This window comes from Bacillus rossius, chromosome 1 (assembly GCF_032445375.1).
Source record: "Bacillus rossius redtenbacheri isolate Brsri chromosome 1, Brsri_v3, whole genome shotgun sequence".
Lineage (NCBI taxonomy): Eukaryota > Metazoa > Arthropoda > Insecta > Phasmatodea > Bacillidae > Bacillus > Bacillus rossius.
The window spans coordinates 16,162,646-16,184,631 of NC_086330.1; the positions used below are offsets into that span (position 1 = coordinate 16,162,646).

At 42.5% G+C, this 21,986-nt stretch overlaps 1 protein-coding gene across 1 annotated transcript in view; it reads right to left on the bottom strand.

Moving 5' to 3' along the window:
- The window catches only part of LOC134546148 (zwei Ig domain protein zig-8-like), a 596,884-nt gene that overhangs the window by 21,267 nt on the left and 553,631 nt on the right, over positions 1-21,986 (bottom strand). Inside the window, exon 4 of the mRNA XM_063388705.1 lies at positions 9,301-9,428. Coding sequence (XP_063244775.1) covers positions 9,301-9,428 — 128 coding nt within the window. The remainder of the gene's footprint in view (positions 1-9,300; positions 9,429-21,986) is intronic.

Genomic DNA, 21,986 nt, shown 5'->3' on the forward strand with positions numbered 1-21,986 from the left:
TAATACTTAAAATAATTTTACAGTTTATATTTACCAATACTCCTTGTTATTTAAAAATTTTCTGAATATTCGTAGATATCTCGACTTAAAATAGCCGCCTGCACATTAGTACGACCAACTCTAAACAGGCGGTGCTAGCAGTAATAGTATTCGGATACCCTCATTAATGCGTCATTTACATTGCGTTTGCATTTACTGAGAGATGTAATTGCTACGGATGCATCCCTAATTGATCCTGTTACATTGCTCTAGTTGATGCTTTCCTGTTTACTCTACCTGTTTAAACGCTCCCGTAATTTGGTTTAGTAACAATTAGGAGCGTGTATTTTTCTTCGAAAATATTTCGAGACTAACTGCGTGTCAAAATCCGGTATCATCATCTGGGTTTCGTGATCGGCTAAGTTTTTTTCAGGAGCATGTCTATCGTCGGCACACGAGTCAAGAAGGTTTTAGCTTGAGCCAACGCATCCTGAATGGCCTGTCCAAATAAGGCAATGGCTTCTCTTGCAGACGGCCGCCGAATGCAAGAAAGAAACAGGTGTAGTAAAAAAAAGAGCTGCAGTCAAATGGGCGTTAAAGTATTTTCGAGGAAAATACATGTCCCTACTAATAATTCACAAAAGAACACTTAACAAAATAAAATTCAGAAAAGCATCCATGCATGAAAGGTATAGCTAGGGGCAGGAAATTTTCGCGAAAAAATCTGAACGCCTACTAGACTGCAACACGGTATACCAACGCCAGCGGTTCCTTCCTTGTGATTGGCGGCCGTCTGCGAGAGAAGTCGTTGCCTTGTTTGCACGAGCCACTAAGGACGAGTTTGCTTCCACACTGAATTAGTGTGATTGGTTGTTGTAACAATCGACATGCACCTCAAAGTAACTCACCCAATCACGAAACACAGACGATGCTACAGTGTTTTAACTTCCAGCTACTCTCGTGATCTTTTCGCGAAATTTTCATGGCCCTAGGTTTAGCGGATTTTATAAAATTTAATTATTAAAAATAATTGCAGAAATAAATAAAAAATACTCGTATAGAAAAATTAAAGTCTCCAGCGATTCATTTGGCACATTGCAACGGAAGAGCTTTGCTGATTACGCACGTTTTATTTGCCACTGCATTTGCCTCATGTGAATTTCATACACAATATACGCTTTGCTATTAAATTTTTTTGTAGAACATCGGATTGTGTAAGAAAAGTGATAAAACCGGCATTAGCTCTTAGAAATATTTTAAGTGATTCATTTATTTTACAAAATGATTTTAGCGTGAATCATGTTATAAATTTATTTCTGTGCTATTGCCGCACAGCGAGAAAGTCGTAGCGTGAATATATATTGTTACGATTTACCTGCGGGGGTTCGTAAAGGATAGCCCAATTAATAGATTTTATTTCACACACACTTTTATTTATTACTACTACTTGTCACTTACAAATAATCTTCTAAATTGGCAAATAATTAACTACACTTAAAGAAATGCCAATTCCCCAGTCACTCGTTTCACACACCTCGCTGGGCCGCACTTCCGGCGCAACTCTCGCCGCAGCACCCCTCGTGGGTCTCCGCCGCGGGACTCCGTCGCCGCACTCCGCCGCCGCCGTCACACACACCCTTCGCCGAGATCCCACTCGACGCCTCACTCGGAACTTCACTGACTCCGCCGCGCCCGCGACTCTATCGCCCGGAAACTCCGCCGCGGGAAAACTCCCGACTCCACTGAACTTACTCACTCACTGCCCTGGAACCTTCGTCCAAGGACTTCGCCACTCTGCCGCACCTGCGGCACTATCGCCCGGAAACTCCGCCGCGGGAGAACTCACTCAGTCACCGACTGACTGACTGACTGCCCTGGAACCTTCGTCCAAGGACTTCGCCACTCTGCCGCACCCGCGGCACTATCGCCCGGAAACTCCGCCGCGGGAGAACTCACTCAGTCACCGACTGACTGACTGACTGCCCTGGAACCTTCGTCCAAGGACTTCGCCACTCTGCCGCACCCGCGGCACTATCGCCCGGATCTCCGCCGCGGGAGAACTCACTCAGTCTCCCTCTCTGACTGACTGACTGCCCTGGAACCTTCGTCCAAGGACTTCGCCACTCTGCCGCACCCGCGGCACTATCGCCCGGATCTCCGCCGCGGGAGAACTCACTCAGTCTCCCTCTCTGACTGACTCGAAGGTCGGCCCAACCTCCTTAAATAGCCCTTGGGTTCCCATCCAGAACAATCGGGCATGTCTCCGAGATATCTCGCGACCTTCGCCGTCGAAATGCCCAGAAACGCGTCGTGAGTCCTCGAAGGACGCGGTGGCTGCTCTAAGAACGCCGATAAAGGCGTCTGAGTCCTTTTATTCCGCAGTGCGGCCTCTTTTAAGTAACCCGATCTGAGGCAGGTGCGCGCTGCGACGGTCAGGATGTAGCGAGATAGTATGACACGAGATACCAGGGAGAGGATGCGGGTGGAAGGGGGCGCAGACAGGCCGAACGAGTGCGGCGACGCCAAGCACTGCAGCCAAGCGCGCTCGTAACAATATTTTTAAATGTTATTAATGAGTGTTATGTGCAATAAAAATGCCAAGTACCATAAAAGTAGTACCATACGACAGCAGTAATCATATATTTACATTAAGACCGTGCGACGTAGCTGGCTTGCGTAGAGAGAAAGAGAGAATAAACCGAGGAAACCAAAAAAATTTCTCTAGCGCGGTTTTTTTTTATCTAACAAGACTAACAAGCTGACGACTCTAACAAATCACCCGCTGCACGCTGAAAACCAGTTTCAAATATTATGAAAGCCACGAATCTTTGTTTAGGACGTGATAAAAACAGCTCTATACTAATGATGCAGATTAAGAGAGAAAAGTATTAATTTTTTTAATATTTACACATAATATTCCATAAACTAAAAAAAATTAATTCAATTTTGGTTTTACGAACATAAAAGTAAGGTTTAAATTAATTTCTTTTCTCTTTAAGATTACAGATTCATAGATTCCCTGTTAGCTGAAAACACGAAGAGCAATTCAAGCTGGAATATTCAAGTAGAATCGATCACTTTTGGAATAGTAACTACGCAAACATTTCATTAAATCCGCCCCCTCCTCCATTAACACACTGCCGGGAATACTTGCCCTAGGCTTGGCTCTGCTTCGCCAACATTGGCTATAGTATAAATGTTAATAGAAATCGATTTCCAGTTATGGATTCTCTCTCTCTCTTTCTCTCCCTATCTCCCTGAATGTAGACTTTATAAATGTAGATAAGGTTGATACACCGGAGGCCTAAATTTTCAATTTCAATTTATCTACAGCGGTTTTTAAAAACGGTTTTAGAAAAGAAGTAGTACCAAATATGCGACTTTAATTTAAAAAAATTAAATTTTAAACCAAAAATAATTGAAAGTGCTCTAAATACAGTACGTAAAAATGTTTGAAGCTTAAAGTGCAGGTTTTTATTTTAACTCTAAACAGAATAAAAAAACTTTAAGAACGCATTTATCCCTTTATAAAATGGAATTTTTAGTTTTGGTTTTTTAAAAAAAGTATAGTTTATAATTCTATTTGACTTAGATCGATAAACTATAGATTTTATGGCAATAATGCAGCCAGGTTATAAAAACGGGGCTCAATAGGACATTCTATAAGTATTGACCTATGTTCTATTAAACTGATAGAGGTAGAACAGTTGGAGATCCCTGTACACGTTCCAGCGTGTCTTTCCGGCTGCGAGTACAGTGTTTTGGGTACACCCATCTTTATTTCTGTCTTATATCGCCCCCTTAATATTAATACAGAGAAAAGGCTAGGATGACATCTCTACCATACGCTTTAAACTGTATTTCTTCCTTCACATCCCCCAGTTTGTGTTGAATGTGTCAGTGATAAACATATTTGTGCTGTCGTCGAGAATTGGAATCAAATGAAACCAAATCCAGTTTGTTAAGTAGATAGTATACTTAATATTTCATGTTTTTGAAGTGAAAACTACTTTGGGCGCGATAAGAGGAAAATTTCAAGGCCGAAATTTAATAAAACGTTTTCGTGAAACTGTTTGAAATGTTTCTGATTCTAAAAGGACAGAGATTAAGTACTTGGTCAAAAATATATACGTTGCTGAGCTCGTTTTCGTTCTCCTCTTTGAGCGAAGATTCGTCTCCCACAAAAAAAAGAGAGAGATAGATAACAAAACAATAAGACAGAGAGTGTGCGCATGCGCTTGTTTCATAAAATAGATATATGTATCCTACACAGACAGCTGTGAATGTCTTGAATTTTATATTTGCTACCAGCAAGCTTGCGTTCCGCCTTGTTCAACCAGCAGCGTAGAGAGTGTTTTTGAGACAGTCCCTCCATTTCCTGCATAGATAGCGCTAACTGTTATGAATTTCATATTTCGTTCAGAGATTTGGGGTGTCCCAATTGGCAGATTTGTTTCAAAGAAAAAGTAACATGCACAGTTTTTCTTTATGGTGTGAGAATTTAAACAATGAGTAATATTTATTGTTAATTAATAATTATAAGAAAATGGAAATTGTCTTCTTTTTCTCTCTCTATTTCTCTCTCTCTCTCTCTCTGCCGTTTTACCCCTTACGATATACTTACGAGTTGAGGTTTGAATTTCCAAACAGTTTTCACTTCTTCCACGTGTACTGAGTCACATACTTTCTTTTTTTTTAAATGATTTTAAATTTTTTTTTAATATATCCATATTTATTTTTTAAAAAATGCTTTTTACACTAAACAAGTACTTATTTAAAAGTTTATTATAACTCAAAGGCAATATATTATGTCAGTCCTAGCATGTTCCTACTGAAATCATGGAAACGTGTTGGAAATAGATTTGCACCAACTGTTGTTTTGTAGCCTTCGTCTTAAAATAAATAATAGTTTAAAAAACTAAACAACACGCTTTATATAGAAAACCAAACTAAAAAATAGAAAATAAATTTTAATAAATTTGAATTAAGAATAGTGTAAAATGTTTTAATAATTATAAATTAATAATAGTGTATATAAAAAAATGTATTTTATTAAAAAAAAAAAGGGTGGGATGCTTTTTAAGATATTATGGAAATGATAATCCTTCTACTCATACATGTCAATGAAATATTTATAACTATTGACACTATGCACCCCACGCTTTTTTTAAATAAAATACATTTTTTTTTATATTCACTATTACTAATTTGTAATTATTAAAAAAATTTACACTATTCTTAATTCAAATTTATTAAAATTTATTTTGTATTTTTTAGTTTGGTTTTCTATATAAAGCGTGTTTTTTAATTTTTTAAACTATTATTTATTTTCTACTTTTTAGTTTGATTTATTTATAATTTAAAGTGATACTTCTTTATCGACGTATGCAAGAAATTTTATAACAATGTTAAAAAACTTTTAAGATATTATGGAAATGATAATCCTTCTACTCATACATGTCAATTAAATATTTATAACTATTGACACTATGCACCCCACGCTTTTTTTAAATAAAATACATTTTTTTCTTATATTCACTATTACTAATTTGTAATTATTAAAAAATTTTACACTATTCTTAATTCAAATTTATTAAAATTTATTTTGTATTTTTTAGTTTGGTTTTATATATAAAGCGTGTTTTTTAATTTTTTAAACTATTATTTATTTTCTACTTTTTAGTTTGATTTATTTATAATTTAAAGTGATACTTCTTTATCGACGTATGCAAGAAATTTTATAACAATGTTAAAAAACTTATAGTTATTACATCAATTTACTATTAAATTAGATTTTTAATAGATATTGGCTGCAGTTAAAATAAAATCGATAAATATTGTTTTATCTCAGAAGTGTCTCTAGATGTGGCTCAATTTTTTGTTTATTATATGACTTTGCTATTAAAGTGAATTTGAGTAGATATTGGCTGCTTCTGAAATATATATCCAATATAGCGTGTTGAAGAACTATAGTACTCAATAATTTCAATATCCTGCTATGAAAATCAATATATTCGGGAAGTCATTGATGTTTATTCTAATTCAGCATATCTGATGGGTGACCATCCTTTGTTTGCAAATGTCTCACTAAAACGTTTCTCCCATTTGTTCCAGTCCGATTCCATTGTAAGTTTCATTTGCATACAGTTGTACCAAACTACACTGGAGTATTCTAAGAAATGTTTTAAAATTTCTATTTTCTTTTTGTCTTCTTTGATTAGGAAACGTTCACATTCTTTGTTGAAATCTTTAATCCACTGGTAAGCATTTGAGTTTCTGCCCGTGAATTTCTCATTCATTAAATCTTTTGCAATTTTCCCTAAATTTTGAGTTTCAGATATAGTTTTTTTTTTCTTCAAGAAATTTTTCTAACAGTTTTACCAATTTTGTATTTGATCCACTAGCTATAGGTTCAGCACTTTTTTTCCCTCAATTTCTTCCAAGTATAAATCCTTAAACTGTAAGTTTTGCTCTCTATCCAAATATGTTTTAGATGGTATATCATCTATCAAACTTAGCCATATTTTCCGTGTTTTATGTCTTTTATTTAATGATCTACTGACCTTGGCATAGTTTGGAGTATCTGTAACTGCTTGGTGTAGATTTGCAGGTTGGTGTTCGAGTGGAATTTGAAAAATCTGCCCATCAGGTGTAGCTAATGAGGTTATGCATATGGTGTTTGATTTCCCAAACATCAATTTTTCCATGTTTCTTGAAATATTTGCAGAACATGTTGTTTTAAAATAATGTTTCACTCTTGGTTGATTGGTAAAATGAAACAAAGACGTAATTGTGTTTCTCTATTTAACGAAAGAAACAACATTTAAAGCCCTTATTTCAGGATTTTTTTTTTTTTCATATTTTTACAAATATAGATAATATTCTCTTCAAGAAAGTATATTGCTCACAATAAACATAACCCATTCTCACTTTTCATTTAATTAAATGTCACAATATTTAGTAGACTTTGTTTATATCGCCCCAAAGACAAACTGAAAGAAAAGAGTTCGCACATTGTAAAGAAAACCATTTTGCTCATGTGCGAACTCTTTCTTGTGAAATTATATAAATTGACAAAAATCTTATTTTTGAAATTGAATAATGGAATAATCTTATCAAATTAGTGTATTGTCATCGGTCCTCGATAAATCTACAAAGTTTCAATGAAATCTGGCCGTTTAAAGTGGGTCAAAATCGCACCCAAAGGAGTCGGTTACAAAGATACAAACAAACATACAAACAAACAAACATACAGGTGAAGCTAATATAAAGCGTGTAAAAACTGTATTTTTAGGATGTCATTCATAAATCATTTAAAGAATGTTATTTACCAAAGACACAGAAATCTAAGTTTATCAGGATTTTGATAATAAAACCTCTAATTTTTATCAATTTTTATATTATATTTGTATCTGTGCATCTATATTTGAGAGTGGAAAACGATATAAATATCGTAATTGGAGTGAATTTTTGATACTTAAAACTTTTAGTACAGGTATTCATGCAATGTGTTGTTGGTACATGCAACAATCCCTGAAACACATGGAACCATTTTAAACTGTAGTTTAGTAAATTGTGAATACAGGGGACTGTTTCTGGTACAGAAGTGTGGTAACTGCACAACCTTGGTTACAGCGATTTATAAGCAATAGCTAGAGCCAAGTTTGTTTCGCGGATTCATTTCACTTCAGACTGGACTTAACACAACCAAGAAATTTTTTAGAATCCTCACTGGTTGATAACAAAACTAAACTCTTTGCGTATAAGTAGAGTCCCGGAAATTTTGCGATTTCATTTGGTGTCGGGCTAAAATTCAAAGCCTTATGTTTGCAGTACCAACTTTTGCTTTTTCCATTGACGGTTCTCTATTATGTTCTCTTTATTCGGCACTACTCCTAGCTGGGCACCATTCATATACGGTCGTAGAAGGGCGTATCCGAAAAACTGCGGCACGATAATGAACACAGTAAAAGAGTCCGGAGATTTGCATTCTAGCTTGCGACCGTAATTCATCCGCGAAATTTCCTTACCTGTAAGGTAACTAGGAGTATGTATGACGGCTCATTAGACTGCAATAATATACGCCCGCGCCAGAGATTGTACCCTTGTAATTGGCGGCCGTCTGAATGGCTACGATTGGTATGCTGTCGGAATACATGCACCTGGAATGAACGCAACACAGAAAATTCTACAAAGTTTTATGACACAGCTGTTCTGGAAAATTATTCTTCGCGGAAAATACATGGTTAGGGACCGGGAAAATTCGCGGGTTCAATGACCTCCAGGATGGACTCCACAGTTCTACGTACACCCGGGCAAACGTCACCCGCTCATTGGCTGCTGAGACGTCCCTACGAAGTAGCCTGTGGTTCGTTACAGATTTGATTGGAGTGTTTCCCATTGGCCTAGAGTCCTCCAGGTGACAAATATTTCAATTCATAATACATATACAGTTTTGATATTGTATAATAAGAATTTAATTTAATATATTTTAATTATCGTTAGTTAATAAAATTATTTGTAATATAATAAGATTTAAATCCAATATAGATATTAAATACATTAAATAATATAGTATATACTTATTACTACAAAGAGGATATATCATTTATATGTAGGTAAATATTGACTATTAGAATTCCCGCCTATCGCGAAAAGTATCCGCGAACTGTCCCGGTCTGTGCGCATGGCTCGTTGTCGGGGACACACCACAACGCCGAAATACCACAACGCCGAAATGCCAAATTGACTACAACGCCGACAACTAGAAAACTGCTGTGTACCACGACGCCGAATTACCTCAACGCCAAAATACACTAACGCCGAAAAATGTCATTGCAGTACTGCCACAAAGGTTAGGTTAGGTTAGACTAGGTTAGGTTATAGGTTAGGTTAGACTAGGTTAGGTTAGACTAGGTTATGTTAGACTAGGCTAGGATAGGCTAGGTTAAGTTAGGTTAGGTTAGGTAAGGTAAGGTTAGGTTAGGTAAGGTTAGGTTTGATTGTGGTATTTCGGCGTTAAGGTACATTTAGGAAACACACATGAATTAATTTAGTTGTTATTTCAGCGTTGTGGCACATAGCAGTTTTCTAGCTGTCGGCGTTGTGGTCAATTTTGACATTCGGCGTTATGGTATTTTGGCGTTGTGGTCAATTTTGACATTCGGCGTTATGGTATTTCGGCGTTGTGGTCAATTTTGACATTCGGAGTTATGGTATTTCGGCGTTGTGGAAACGACCCCTCGTTGTCCACGGGGGGCTGAGGTCCGCCAAGAGCACCGACGCGACGCGAAGCAGTCCTCGTCAACAGGCGACACCCACCTCCCTGTTGTGGCTCCACAGCATGGCGGGCGGCGGCTCGGGCGCGTACAGCACCATGCACGTCAGGTTGATGGTGCTGCCCTTGTTGATGAACAGGTCGGGTCCGCCCAGGATCTCGGTGATCGGTTCTGCGAACAAAACGCCCAAGCGTCGAACGTACGTCAGGAAACGCCCACGTGTTGAAATGAATAGGTACATAGATCGCTCCCGAACTGAGACCTCGTGATGTTCCTTTTGACGTGATAACGTCTTATAAATAGAGACCGGAAAAATTCGTGGATTCATTTCGTGATGGGCTGAAATTCAAAAATGTGTACAGTTCTGCTGGTTCTGCTATTGGTTCGCAGTTTAACTGGAGCTCACTGGGCAAATGAGAGACTACCGACCAAAGAAGCCTCGAATCACAAGCTACCCAGTGGAGACACCTCACAATTTAGTACCCAATGAACACGCTTTATTTACTTGAGATGTGCAGAGGATAATGGAGGCTATCCTAGAGGTCATTGAATCCGCGAATTTTTCAGGTCTCTACTTATAAATCGATGAACGCACGAAAAAGCATGACTCATTGTCACGTTCCGCCTGAGCCGAGCGTGCAAGAACCGGCCAACCACCGTGCGAGAAAATCTTCTATAATATAAAACAGGTTAAGGCGGGCTTTTTAAGAGCAGCAACTTAAAAAAAATTGATTTGACGTTATCACGTAAAATTATCTTTAGAGACCTGCAAAATTCGCGGATTCATTCGGTGATAGGCTAGAATTTAAACATATACCTCTTACATAATTTTGCTATTGGCTTACTGTTCATTTGAACGAATCTCAACCAGAAATAAACCCTCAACCAAAGAAGGATCGAATCACAGACAAACCAGCTGAGACGACTTATAAGTCGGCAGCCAATGAACTTGCGTTATTTGCCCGAGTGTACAGGGGTATGCGCAGTCTATCCTGAAGGCCATCGAAACCGCGAATTTTGCAAGTCTCTAATTATCGTCCGTAAACCTACTACTTTAAGTACAGGTAAGTACTGACCGATCTTGTCAATTTGTACAACACATGGCCATGGCTATTTTTTTTGCATACATATTTGAAATACGTTTTTCGAGATAACTCTGAGTATTTCTTACAAAAATTGGCGCATAACTTGTCTAAACAATGGAAAAGATAATCAAATATTCAAAATTTTTACTTAAGTTGGTTATTTTATGTTTTTTAATGTGCACCGTTAATAACTTTAAAAACCAAAAAAATATTAATTTTCTGTTATTTATTTACAAATTTATTACTGATATTTACAAAATTAAATAAGGGAATAATTCGGAGGAAACCTATAAAAGTACGTCCTTAAAAATTTTCACTAAAATAAAAAGGAAACAGTTTAAAGTAAAATAAAAAAACTAATAACTAGTGTTAAAATGCAATCAACAACCTACTGACTATATGATATGAAACGTAGATATTTGTGCAAAATTTTTCCATGTTAACGCAACTTCGGCGTGCGTTTTCGTCAGAAATTTCTAGCGACCTCTTGTTTTGAAATTTGCACTAAAGTAAGAATTTTTTAAAATTCATTCAGTAGGTTTAAATGTAAAAAAAAAATATTTTAGTAATGTAATAAATATTTTTAATGATACCCGATAAACTGATTCTCATAAGACTTTGTAAATTATATCCACAACTTGTGTTGATTGCAGCAAACTAAATAAAAAAATTTTGAATATATTTTGGGTTATTATGACTTACAAAATAAAGCCTACGGTGAAAATAATCCTGGGATTACATCACTTATAACATAACACATACTTTCCACAAACTATTATTGTTAGCTTAGTGATTAAGTACGTGATGAAAAATTTAAAATGTTTGGCATTGTATCCTGTCATTGGAGAGTAGTTTTACTTTTACTTTTTCTTATAGGTATAACATTCCATTGTACTTTACCACCATCCCACTAATATTATAAATGTGAAAGTTTGGATGTATGGATGGATTTATGCTTGTTACTCAATAACGCCAGAACGGCTGAACGGATCTGAATGAAATTTGGCCTACAGCAAATTAATAACCTGGATTAACACATAGACCACATATTAATATGAAATTCCATCCCTAAGGGAGTGAAAAAGTGATAATTTCATTTTATAACATAAAAAATCATAGGTCATAGACATACAAATAGTGAGTGTCATTTCTCTATGTCTGACACACGATCATACATATAGTAAGGTCTGGCAAATTCATATTTTTCTCCTTGGTGAGACCAGTCCGCTTAGTGGAGCTCGCAGCGGCGAGAAAAATAAAGGCGCTAATAACAGTTTTGTTCTTAACTTCGTCAATAGATAGAGTTGCCTTGAATTTTAAACGCAACATCGTTTGATGCGTTTGTCATGTCTTTAATTTTTGTTTGTTTGTGCCGTATGCGTTCCTATACCATTTATCCGATTGCGATGAAATTTTGGTGAGTTGTTATGCGCATGCCCGTGAAGTTTTCTGAGACGGTATAAACTACTCTGCAATAGTTGGAGCATGAATAGTTTCAAAAAATGTGTTTATTTCATATTATATAGCAGCACTTCGTCTGTTTTTGTTGTCTAAGTGCGTACGCATGCCACAATTTATTTAAATATAAAAGAGCGACAGAGATAGAGTTATATATATAGAGTGAGATAGAGAGAGACAGAGAGATAAGTTGAGATAAGCAAGGTATAGAGAATGAAATGGGTTAGATAAAGAGATATAGGCCTATAGATGTACAGAGCTATATAGAGATATATAAAGAAGAGATAGAGATAGTGGGAGGTATATATGTATATATGTTGATATAAAGAGATAAATAGAGATAGAGATAAATACATATTTAGAGAGATAGATAGATGATTTGTATATATGAAACTACTTCAAACATATTACAAAACAAAACGGAATGAGGCATTGCAATGAATGCATACCGAACATTAGCTAGCTAATGGAATCTTTTCAATATTAGTAATCTCTTATTTTTCAGCTTTTTTCAAGAGTGCTTTATAGAGTCTAGATTACATACAGACCAACAATTTTTAGATATATACAGGTAAATAACTATACACTGGCAGAACAACTTCTGTCGGTATCTGAAAGTAATATAATTTATTTTGCACGCTTGACATTCAAATTAAGAAGACAATAACTAACTACATCTGATTTCGATAAAGGTCCCCTTCACCCTGTGTTCAGCCCGGGGAACACCGGATTCTGCAGCTAGTAGTTTAATAAAATTTATTATTACTTGTAATTTTTTTAAATAATTGTTACAATAACATTTAGTTCATAACTCAGTCCGTTTGTTAGGTTATTTTCCACTAGGTTGACATATGACATTTATTTTTCACTTAAAATAAAAATAAAACATATAAACACAGGGAATCTGATTAGTAAAGTGTGAATATATATTTATACATATATCTGAAGCAGCGTTTATATTTGTTTGTATGCACGGTGCTTGTTTATTTCTATAAAAATGTACAGTTTTATGCCTAGCTTGATAAAATTATACACATTTGATCTTTAAAATGAGAGGAACGTCACTGCATACATAATATTTATATAAATCACCCTCATGCTTCTTTAAAACCCCTTGAAGCGGAATTTTGGAACTTCTTGGTGAAAATTTGCACAACTGACGTTCAAAAAAAAAAAGGAATATAACCATCTACAATTGATTTAGAAAGGGAAAAAAAAATTACTTTATGAGATTAACGCAAAAACAAATCTCCTTTACCACCTCTAATAGTAGAATTTTTGTACATATTTATTACATTTTGTACACTGACATAAATTACCTTGTAAATATAATTTTGATAAAAAGAGTAGGGAATAAAACTATCCACATAATATTTTGAAGAGCCACCCTATCCTACATTCCCGATTCTAAAGAGAGACTTTAAGTATTACTTGAAGACTTGAAGAACATTTGCACACTTGAGATTCACAATAATATTAAAATTTATGTCTACATCAGATTTTAAAAAAAAATTCCATCTTGCGTCCATCATTAGTTTAAATTTCTGAAGTAAAACATTACATATTGGCATATTCTCTAAAAAAAAATAAGTCTCTTTCCTCTGTGTGAATTCCAGGTACTATATATATATATATATATATATATATATATATATATATATATATATATATATATATATATATCAATACATGTTTGTACTGTAAAATATTTTCTGTAACAAAGTTATTAAAAACATTTTTATTATTTTTGTAAATATTAAACTCAAATAATTTAGTATATTAAATAAAAAATAGTCATAACTTCTAACGCGCTTACATAAGTACAGGCACACTTTTGTGTGTAACATATTAGCTCTAAGTATACGGCGTTTCGTGGGAGTAATTTCGTAAATGCGACTGAAATTATGTAACAGGAAGTAATGAAACAGAAATGTGTAATAGGAATAAATGCGACGGAAATTTGTAACAGGCAGTAGGAGCGACGGTGCTGTTATATATGGCGGATGGCGCAAAACCAAAGTTCAAAAAGAAAAAGGAAAACGATATAGTATTAGCTGTTTAGTAAATTTAAACCAGATTGGTAGTATTTTGTTAAAATTCCTTGTAAATATCAGGTCCAAAGCCGGCACTCAGTTAGTATTTTTAAAGTCTTTTACGCTTTTATTGGAGCCATTTTATAATAGTTTAAAGTTTGCGTGTATTTATCACGCTCAGTATTAATTTAAAGAAGTCTACTTTAAATGTTTTGTCCAAGGCCCAAGTTTCTAATTATTCGCAACATGAGAACACTTAAATTCTCTCTTTAACTGAGGTTAGATGTAACACATCACTGGCGAGTACTAAAAGACTTGTTTTTTTTTTTAAAAAAACTGTTTATTTATTCATTAAAACAAACACTTGACCCATCCATTAACACTTTAGTTACAAATAAATGTCTTTATATAAATATTTTTAATTCAAACTCGTGGTAACATTTCATAAATTGTCATATTAATATGTTGATGATATTTCACTGCAAATTTTTTATTTATACAAACACACTTGCGTAAAAACAGTGTTTTTTTCCCCCACAGCTTTTGTGTTCGTCCTCAAATGCCTCTATTCATACCCCAAAACCCACACAAATGTTTAGAGAAAGCGAAACTCACTGTTTAATGCCAACAGATACAGCCTGTGGGGATGCCCTCTCACAATTACCAAATTAATAGGTCATTAATGTTCGAATTATTGCCACGTGCAAATGAGGATCAGTTCAGGAACGGCATACGCCAATTCAGAATACTAAGAGCGAAAAACAACTGTGTTAAAGGTGGTATATTTTTTTTTATAAAAAAACACAAAACAGTTATTTACGGAGCTGCATAATGAAGTTGGTTCACAAACGACGACTAATCACATAATGCTCGTAATACTCTAAGCTGCATGTTTGCACAACGCGAAATTACAGCTGGTGATTTTTTTATTATGTTCAGGCAAGACCGGGATTGCTGCATTGATAAATCATACACTTTGTGAAGTTCCGTATTGGTTTTTAGTTCGGGAGTTTTGTGCAGTCATTCCACGTAATCGGTAGTGCTATCGATGAAATTGCTTGCTACGCTGAAATGATACGAAACTAGAAAACGTCATAACAGATTATAAATAGCAGGCAAATTAATTTTCTTTTTATTTAAAATCGTTTGCCAAAATAGTTTAAGTAATTCATATTATTTAATCAATGATTTTATATTTGTGTTAAGTTTGTTCAGTTAACTATAATTGATTATTTGTAACACCATATACAGAAAAAGTTTTTTCTTAGAGCATTTGCTTAAAAAGTGTATTACCGTATAGTTTCAATTTTCATGTTTCATTTAATTTTATTGCTTGAATAAATGTTTATAATTTACACAAAATATTGATTTTTTAAAACGATTTTAGGCTTAACGCAAACATTATTATATCATACACTAGCAAACCAATACACTTGTCTGTGCGCTTGTATAATTATACACTAGTAAACGCGTTTCAAATATTTTTTTACCGTACACATTTACTATCTCTCTACCTGTAAATTTTCACTTATAACGCGTGTGATGTCTAAGCACCTAATTTTTGAATACGCTACTAGAAATTACAGTAAATGTACGTACTTTTCAATAAAGAATTTAACCCAAGTAAACGAAGAGATATCCGTAATTTCAAATAACTGAATCTTCGTAGAAACTACGTGTTTCAACTTCCGAGATGTTTTTTTTTCTTCTAAATAAAGATAAACACACATGTGGACAAAAAAAGAGTGTAGTTTTTGAATTTTCGGTTTATATACTAAGCATATTATTTAAGGTTTATGTCCAAAGTAAGTGAACTCAAGAATCCGCAAATTTACGAAGATAGCAGTACATTTACGAAGTTCTCTGGACAATTTGTATCTACGTTCTTCTTAAATTGTAGGTGAAAATTTTAACGTGAAAAAAGTTTCTAAACAGGTTTCCACACGATGGTCCCGTCAGAGTTATAGATGAAACGCTTTTGTTGTCACCGAAAATTGTAATCTATCTCGTGTGTGTGACTCCAAGAGTTGTATCGCCAAGTGTTGTATGTATTCTGAAAATAGACCACTGCACGATGGCTGTCAGTGAACTTACGCCATCGTGCACCAGCGTCATAGAGCGGGGAGGGTGGTTGGTTGAAAAAGGCCCTCGAAATTCACTCCACACAACCAAATAATTAGACATCTCTCCGCAAGGGGAAGGGTTGCGCGAGTGACTTGAGCGTCGTCCTGTAGATGTTGAGGCCCTCTGAAAGGTCAGCCGGGCAGGAAAATAAATAAGTTGTCGAGTGAAAAGTTGTGCAGGGAGACTGTTTACAGAACCGTCTATAATAGCTTGTTCCAGACAACACCGCGCAGTCACAGAGGCGGCGGGAATGTCTCGAGCCTCAGGCTGTTCGCATGGAACCAGATCTCACCATAAGAGCGTGGAGAGGGGAGCTTACCAACAGAGCGAGGAGAGGAGAGCTCACCAAAAGAACGAGGAGAGGGGAGATTACCAACAGGGCGAGGAGGGGGGAGCACACCAACATTGCGAGGAGGGGGGAGCTCAACAACAGAGAGAGGAGAGGGTAGCACACCAACAGAGTGAGAAGGGGGGGGAGATCATCGACAGAGCGAGGGGAGCGGAGATCACCGACAGAGCGAGGGGAAGGTAGCACACCAACAGAGTAAGAAGGGGGGGGAGATCATCGACAGAGCGAGGGGAGCGGAGATCACCGACAGAGCGAGGAGGGGGAGCTCACCAACAGAGCGAGGAGAGGGGAGCTCACCAACAGAGCGAGGGGAGGGGAGCTCACCAACAGAGCGAGGGGAGGGGAGCTCACCGACAGAGCGAGGACGGGGAGCTCACCAACAGAGCGAGGAGAGGGTAGCACACCAACAGAGAGAGGAGAGGGTAGCAAACCAACAGAGCGAGGAGGGGGGGGGAGCTCACAGACTGAGGAGAGGGGAGCTCACCAACAGAGCGAGGGGAGGGGAGCTCACCAACAGAGCGAGGGGAGGGGAGCTCACCGACAGAGCGAGGAGGGGGAGCTCACCAACAGAGCGAGGAGAGGGTAGCACACCAACAGAGAGAGGAGAGGGTAGCACACCAACAGAGCGAGGAGGGGGGGAGCTCACAGAGTGAGGAGAGGGGAGCTCACCAACAGAGCGAGGGGAGGGGAGCTCACCAACAGAGCGAGGGGAGGGGAGCTCACCGACAGAGCGAGGAGGGGGAGCTCACCAACAGAGCGAGGAGAGGGTAGCACACCAACAGAGAGAGGAGAGGGTAGCACACCAACAGAGCGAGGAGGGGGGGGGGGAGCTCACAGAGTGAGGAGAGGGGAGCTCACCAACAGAACGAGGGGAGGGGAGCTCACCAACAGAGTGAGGGGAGGGGAGCTCACCAAAAGAGCGAGGGGAGGGGAGCTCACAAACAGAGCGAGGAGAGAAGAGCTCACCGACAGAGCGAGGAGGGGGAGCTCACCAACAGAGCGAGGAGAGGGTAGCACACCAACAGAGAGAGGAGAGGGTATCACACCAACAGAGCGAGGGGAGGGGAGCTCACCAACAGAGCGAGGGGAGGGGAGCTCACCAACAGAGCGAGGAGAGGGGAGCTCACCAACAGAGCGAGGGGAGGGGAGCTCACCAACAGAGCGAGGGGAGGGGAGCTCACCGACAGAGCGAGGAGGGGGAGGTCACCAACAGAGCGAGGAGAGGGTAGCACACCAACAGAGAGAGTAGAGGGTAGCACACCAACAGAGCGAGGGGAGGGGAGCTCCCCGACAGAGCGAGGAGGGGGAGCTCACCAACAGAGCGAGGAGAGGGTAGCACACCAACAGAGCGAGGAGAGGGTAGCTCACCAACAGAGCGAGGGGAGGGGAGCTCACTAACAGAGCGAGGGGAGGGGAGCTCACCGACAGAGCGAGGAGGGGGAGCTCACCAACAGAGCGAGGAGAGGGTAGCACACCAACAGAGAGAGGAGAGGGTAGCACACCAACAGAGCGAGGAGGGGGGAGCTCACCAACAGAGAGAGGAGAGGGTAGCACACCAACAGAGCGAGGGGAGGGGAGCTCACCAACAGAGCGAGGGGAGGGGAGCTCACCAACAGAGCGAGGAGAGGGTAGCACACCAACAGAGCGAGGAGAGGGTAGCACACCAACAGAGCTAGGAGGGGGGAGCTCACCAACAGAGCGATGGGAGGGGAGCTCACCAACAGAGCGAGGGGAGGGGAGCTTACCAACAGAGCGAGGGGAGGAGAGCTCACCAACAGAGAGAGGAGAGGGTAGCACACCAACAGAGCGAGGAGGGGGGAGCTCACCAACAGAGAGAGGAGAGGGTAGCACACCAACAGAGCGAGGGGAGGGGAGCTCACCAACAGAGCGAGGGGAGGGGAGCTCACCAACAGAGCGAGGAGAGGGTAGCACACCAACAGAGCGAGGAGAGGGTAGCACACCAACAGAGCTAGGAGGGGGGGAGCTCACCAACAGAGCGAGGGGAGGGGAGCTCACCAACAGAGCGAGGGGAGGGGAGCTCACCAACAGAGCGAGGGGAGGAGAGTTCACCAACAGAGCGAGGAGAGGGTAGCACACCAACAGAGCGAGGAGAGGGTAGCACACCAACAGAGCTAGGAGGGGGGGAGCTCACCAACAGAGCGAGGGGAGGGGAGATCACCAACAGAGCGAGGGGAAGGGAGCTCACCGACAGAGCGAGGAGGGGGAGCTTACCAACAGAGCGAGGAGAGGGTAGCACACCTACAGAGAGAGGAGAGGGTAGCACACCAACAGAGCGAGGGGAAGGGAGCTCACCAACAGAGCGAGGAGGGGGGGAGCTCACCAACAGGGCGAGGGGAGGGGAGCTCACCAGCAGAGAGAGGAGAGGGTAGCACACCAACAGAGCGAGGGGAGGGGAGCTCACCAACAGAGCGAGGAGAGGGTAGCACACCAACAGAGAGAGGAGAGGGTAGCACACCAACAGAGCGAGGGGAGGAGAGCTCACCAACAGAGCGAGGGGAGGGGAGCTCACCAACAGAGCGAGGAGGTGGGAGCTCACCAACAGAGAGAGGAGAGGGTAGCACACCAACAGAGAGAGGAGAGGGTAGCACACCAACAGAGCGAGGGGAGGGGAGCTCACCAACAGAGCGAGGGGAGGGTAGCTCACCAACAGAGCGAGGGGAGGGGAGCTCACCAACAGAGCGGGGGGAGGAGAGCTCACCAACAGAGCGAGGGGAGGGGAGCTCACCAACAGAGCGAGGGGAGGGGAGCTCACCAATAGAGCGAGGGGAGGGGAGCTCACCAACAGAGCGAGGGGAGGGGAGCTCACCAACAGAGCGAAGGGAGGAGAGCACACCAACAGAGCGAGGAGAGTGTAGCACACCAACATAGAGAGGTGAGGGTAGCACACCAACAGAGCGAGGGGAGGGGAGCTCACCAACAGAGCGAGGGGAGGGGAGCTCACCAACAGAGCGAGGGGAGGGGAGCTCACCAACAGAGAGAGGAGAGGGTAGCACACCAACAGAGCGAGGGGAGGGGAGCTCACCAACAGAGCGAGGGGAGGGGAGATCACCAACAGAGCGAGGGGAGGGGAGCTCACCAACAGAGCGAGGGGAGGGGAGCTCACCAACAGAGCGAGGGGAGGAGAGCACACCAACAGAGCGAGGAGAGGGTAGCACACCAACAGAGAGAGGAGAGGGTAGCACACCACCAGAGCGAGGGGAGGGGAGCTCACCAACAGAGCGAGGGGAGGGGAGCTCACCAACAGAGCGAGGGGAGGGGAGCTCACCAACAGAGAGAGGAGAGGGTAGCACACCAACAGAGCGGGGGGAGGGGAGCTCACCAACAGAGCGAGGGGAGGGGAGCTCACCAACAGAGCGAGGGGAGGGGAGCTCACCAACAGAGCGAGGAGAGGGGAGCTCACCAACAGAGCGAGGAGGGGGGGAGCTCACCAACAGAGCGAGGGGAGGGGAGCTCACCAACAGAGCGAGGAGAGGGTAGCACACCAACAGAGAGAGGAGAGGGTAGCACACCAACAGAGCGAGAGGAGGGGAGCTCACCAACAGAGCGAGGGGAGGGGAGCTCACCAACAGAGCGAGAAGAGGGGAGCTCACAAACAGAGCGAGGGGAGGGGAGCTCACCAACAGAGCGAGGGGAGGGGAACTCACCAACAGAGAGAGGAGAGGGTAGCACTCCAACAGTGCGAGGGGAGGGGAGCTCACCAACAGATCGAGGGGAGGGGAGCTCACCAACAGAGCGAGGGGAGAGGAGCACACCAACAGAGCGAGGGGAGGGGAGCTCACCGACAGAGCGAGGAGAGGGTAGCACACCAACAGAGCGAGGGGAGGGGAGCTTACCAACAGAGCGAGGGGAGGGGAGCTCACCAACAGAGCGAAGGGAGGGGAGCTCACCGACAGAGCGAGGAGAGGGTAGCACACCAACAGAGAGAGGAGAGGGGAGCTCACCGAAAGAGCGAGGAGAGGGGAGCTCACCAACAGAGCGAGGAGAGGGTAGCACTCCAACAGAGCGAGGGGAGGGGAGCTCACCAACAGAGCGAGGAGAGGGTAGCACTCCAACAGAGCGAGGGGAGGGGAGCTCACCAACAGAGCGAGGGGAGGGGAGCTCACCAACAGAGCGAGGGGAGGGGAGCTCACCAACAGAGCGAGGAGAGGGGAGCTCACCAACAGAGCGAGGAGAGGGTAGCACTCCAACAGAGCGAGGGGAGGGGAGCTCACCAACAGAGCGAGGGGAGGTGAGCTCACCAACAGAGCGAGGGGAGGGGAGCTCACCGACAGAGCGAGGAGAGGGTAGCACACCAACAGAGAGAGGAGAGGGTAGCACACCAACAGAGCGAAAAGGGGGGGAGCTCACCAACAGAGCGAGGGCAGGGGAGCTCACCAACAGAGTGAGGGGAGGGGAGCTCACCAACAGAGCGAGGGGAGGGGAGCTCACCGACAGAGCGAGGAGGGGGGGAGCTCACCAACAGAGCGAGGAGAGGGTAGCACACCAACAGAGAGAGGAGAGGGTAGCACACCAACAGAGCGAGGGGAGGGGAGCTCACCAACAGAGCGAGGAGGGGGGGAGCTCACCAACAGAGCGAGGGGAGGGGAGCTTACCAACAGAGAGAGGAGAGGGTAGCACTCCAACAGAGCGAGGGGAGGGGAGCTCACCAACAGAGCGAGGGGAGGGGAGCTCACCAACAGAGCGAGGAGAGGGGAGCTCACCAACAGAGCGAGGGGAGGGGAGCTCACCAACAGAGCGAGGAGAGGGTAGCACACCAACAGAGCGAGGAGAGGGTAGCACACCAACAGAGAGAGGAGAGGGTAGCACACCAACAGAGCGGGGAGGGGGGGGGGGGAGCTCACAGAGTGAGGAGAGGGGAGCTCACCAACAGAGCGAGGGGAGGGGAGCTCACCAACAGAGCGAGGGAAGGGGAGCTCACCGACAGAGCGAGGAGGGGGAGCTCACCAACAGAGCGAGGAGAGGGTAGCACACCAACAGAGAGAGGAGAGGGTAGCACACCAACAGAGTGAGGAGGGGGGGGAGCTCACAGAGTGAGGAGAGGGGATCTCACCAACAGAGCGAGGGGAGGGGAGCTCACCAACAGAGCGAGGGGAGGGGAGCTCACCGACAGAGCGAGGAGGGGGAGCTCACCAACAGAGCGAGGAGAGGGTAGCACACCAACAGAGAGAGGAGAGGGTAGCACACCAACAGAGCGAGGAGGGGGGGAGCTCACAGAGTGGGGAGAGGGGAGCTCACCAACAGAGCGAGGGGAGGGGAGCTCACCAACAGAGCGAGGGGAGGGGAGCTCACCGACAGAGCAAGGAGGGGGAGCTCACCAACAGAGCGAGGAGAGGGTAGCACACCAACAGAGAGAGAAGAGGGTAGCACACCAACAGAGCGAGGAGGGGGGGGGGGCTCACAGAGTGAGGATAGGGGAGCTCACCAACAGAGCGAGGGGAGGGGAGCTCACCAACAGAGTGTGGTGAGGGGAGCTCACCAAAAGAGCGAGGGGAGGGGAGCTCACAAACAGAGCGAGGAGAGGGTAGCACACCAACAGAGCGAGGGGAGGGGAGCTCACCAACAGAGCGAGGGGAGGGGAGCTCACCAACAGAGCGAGGAGAGGGGAGCTCACCAACAAAGCGAGGGGAGGAGGAGATCACCAACAGAGCGAGGGGAGGGG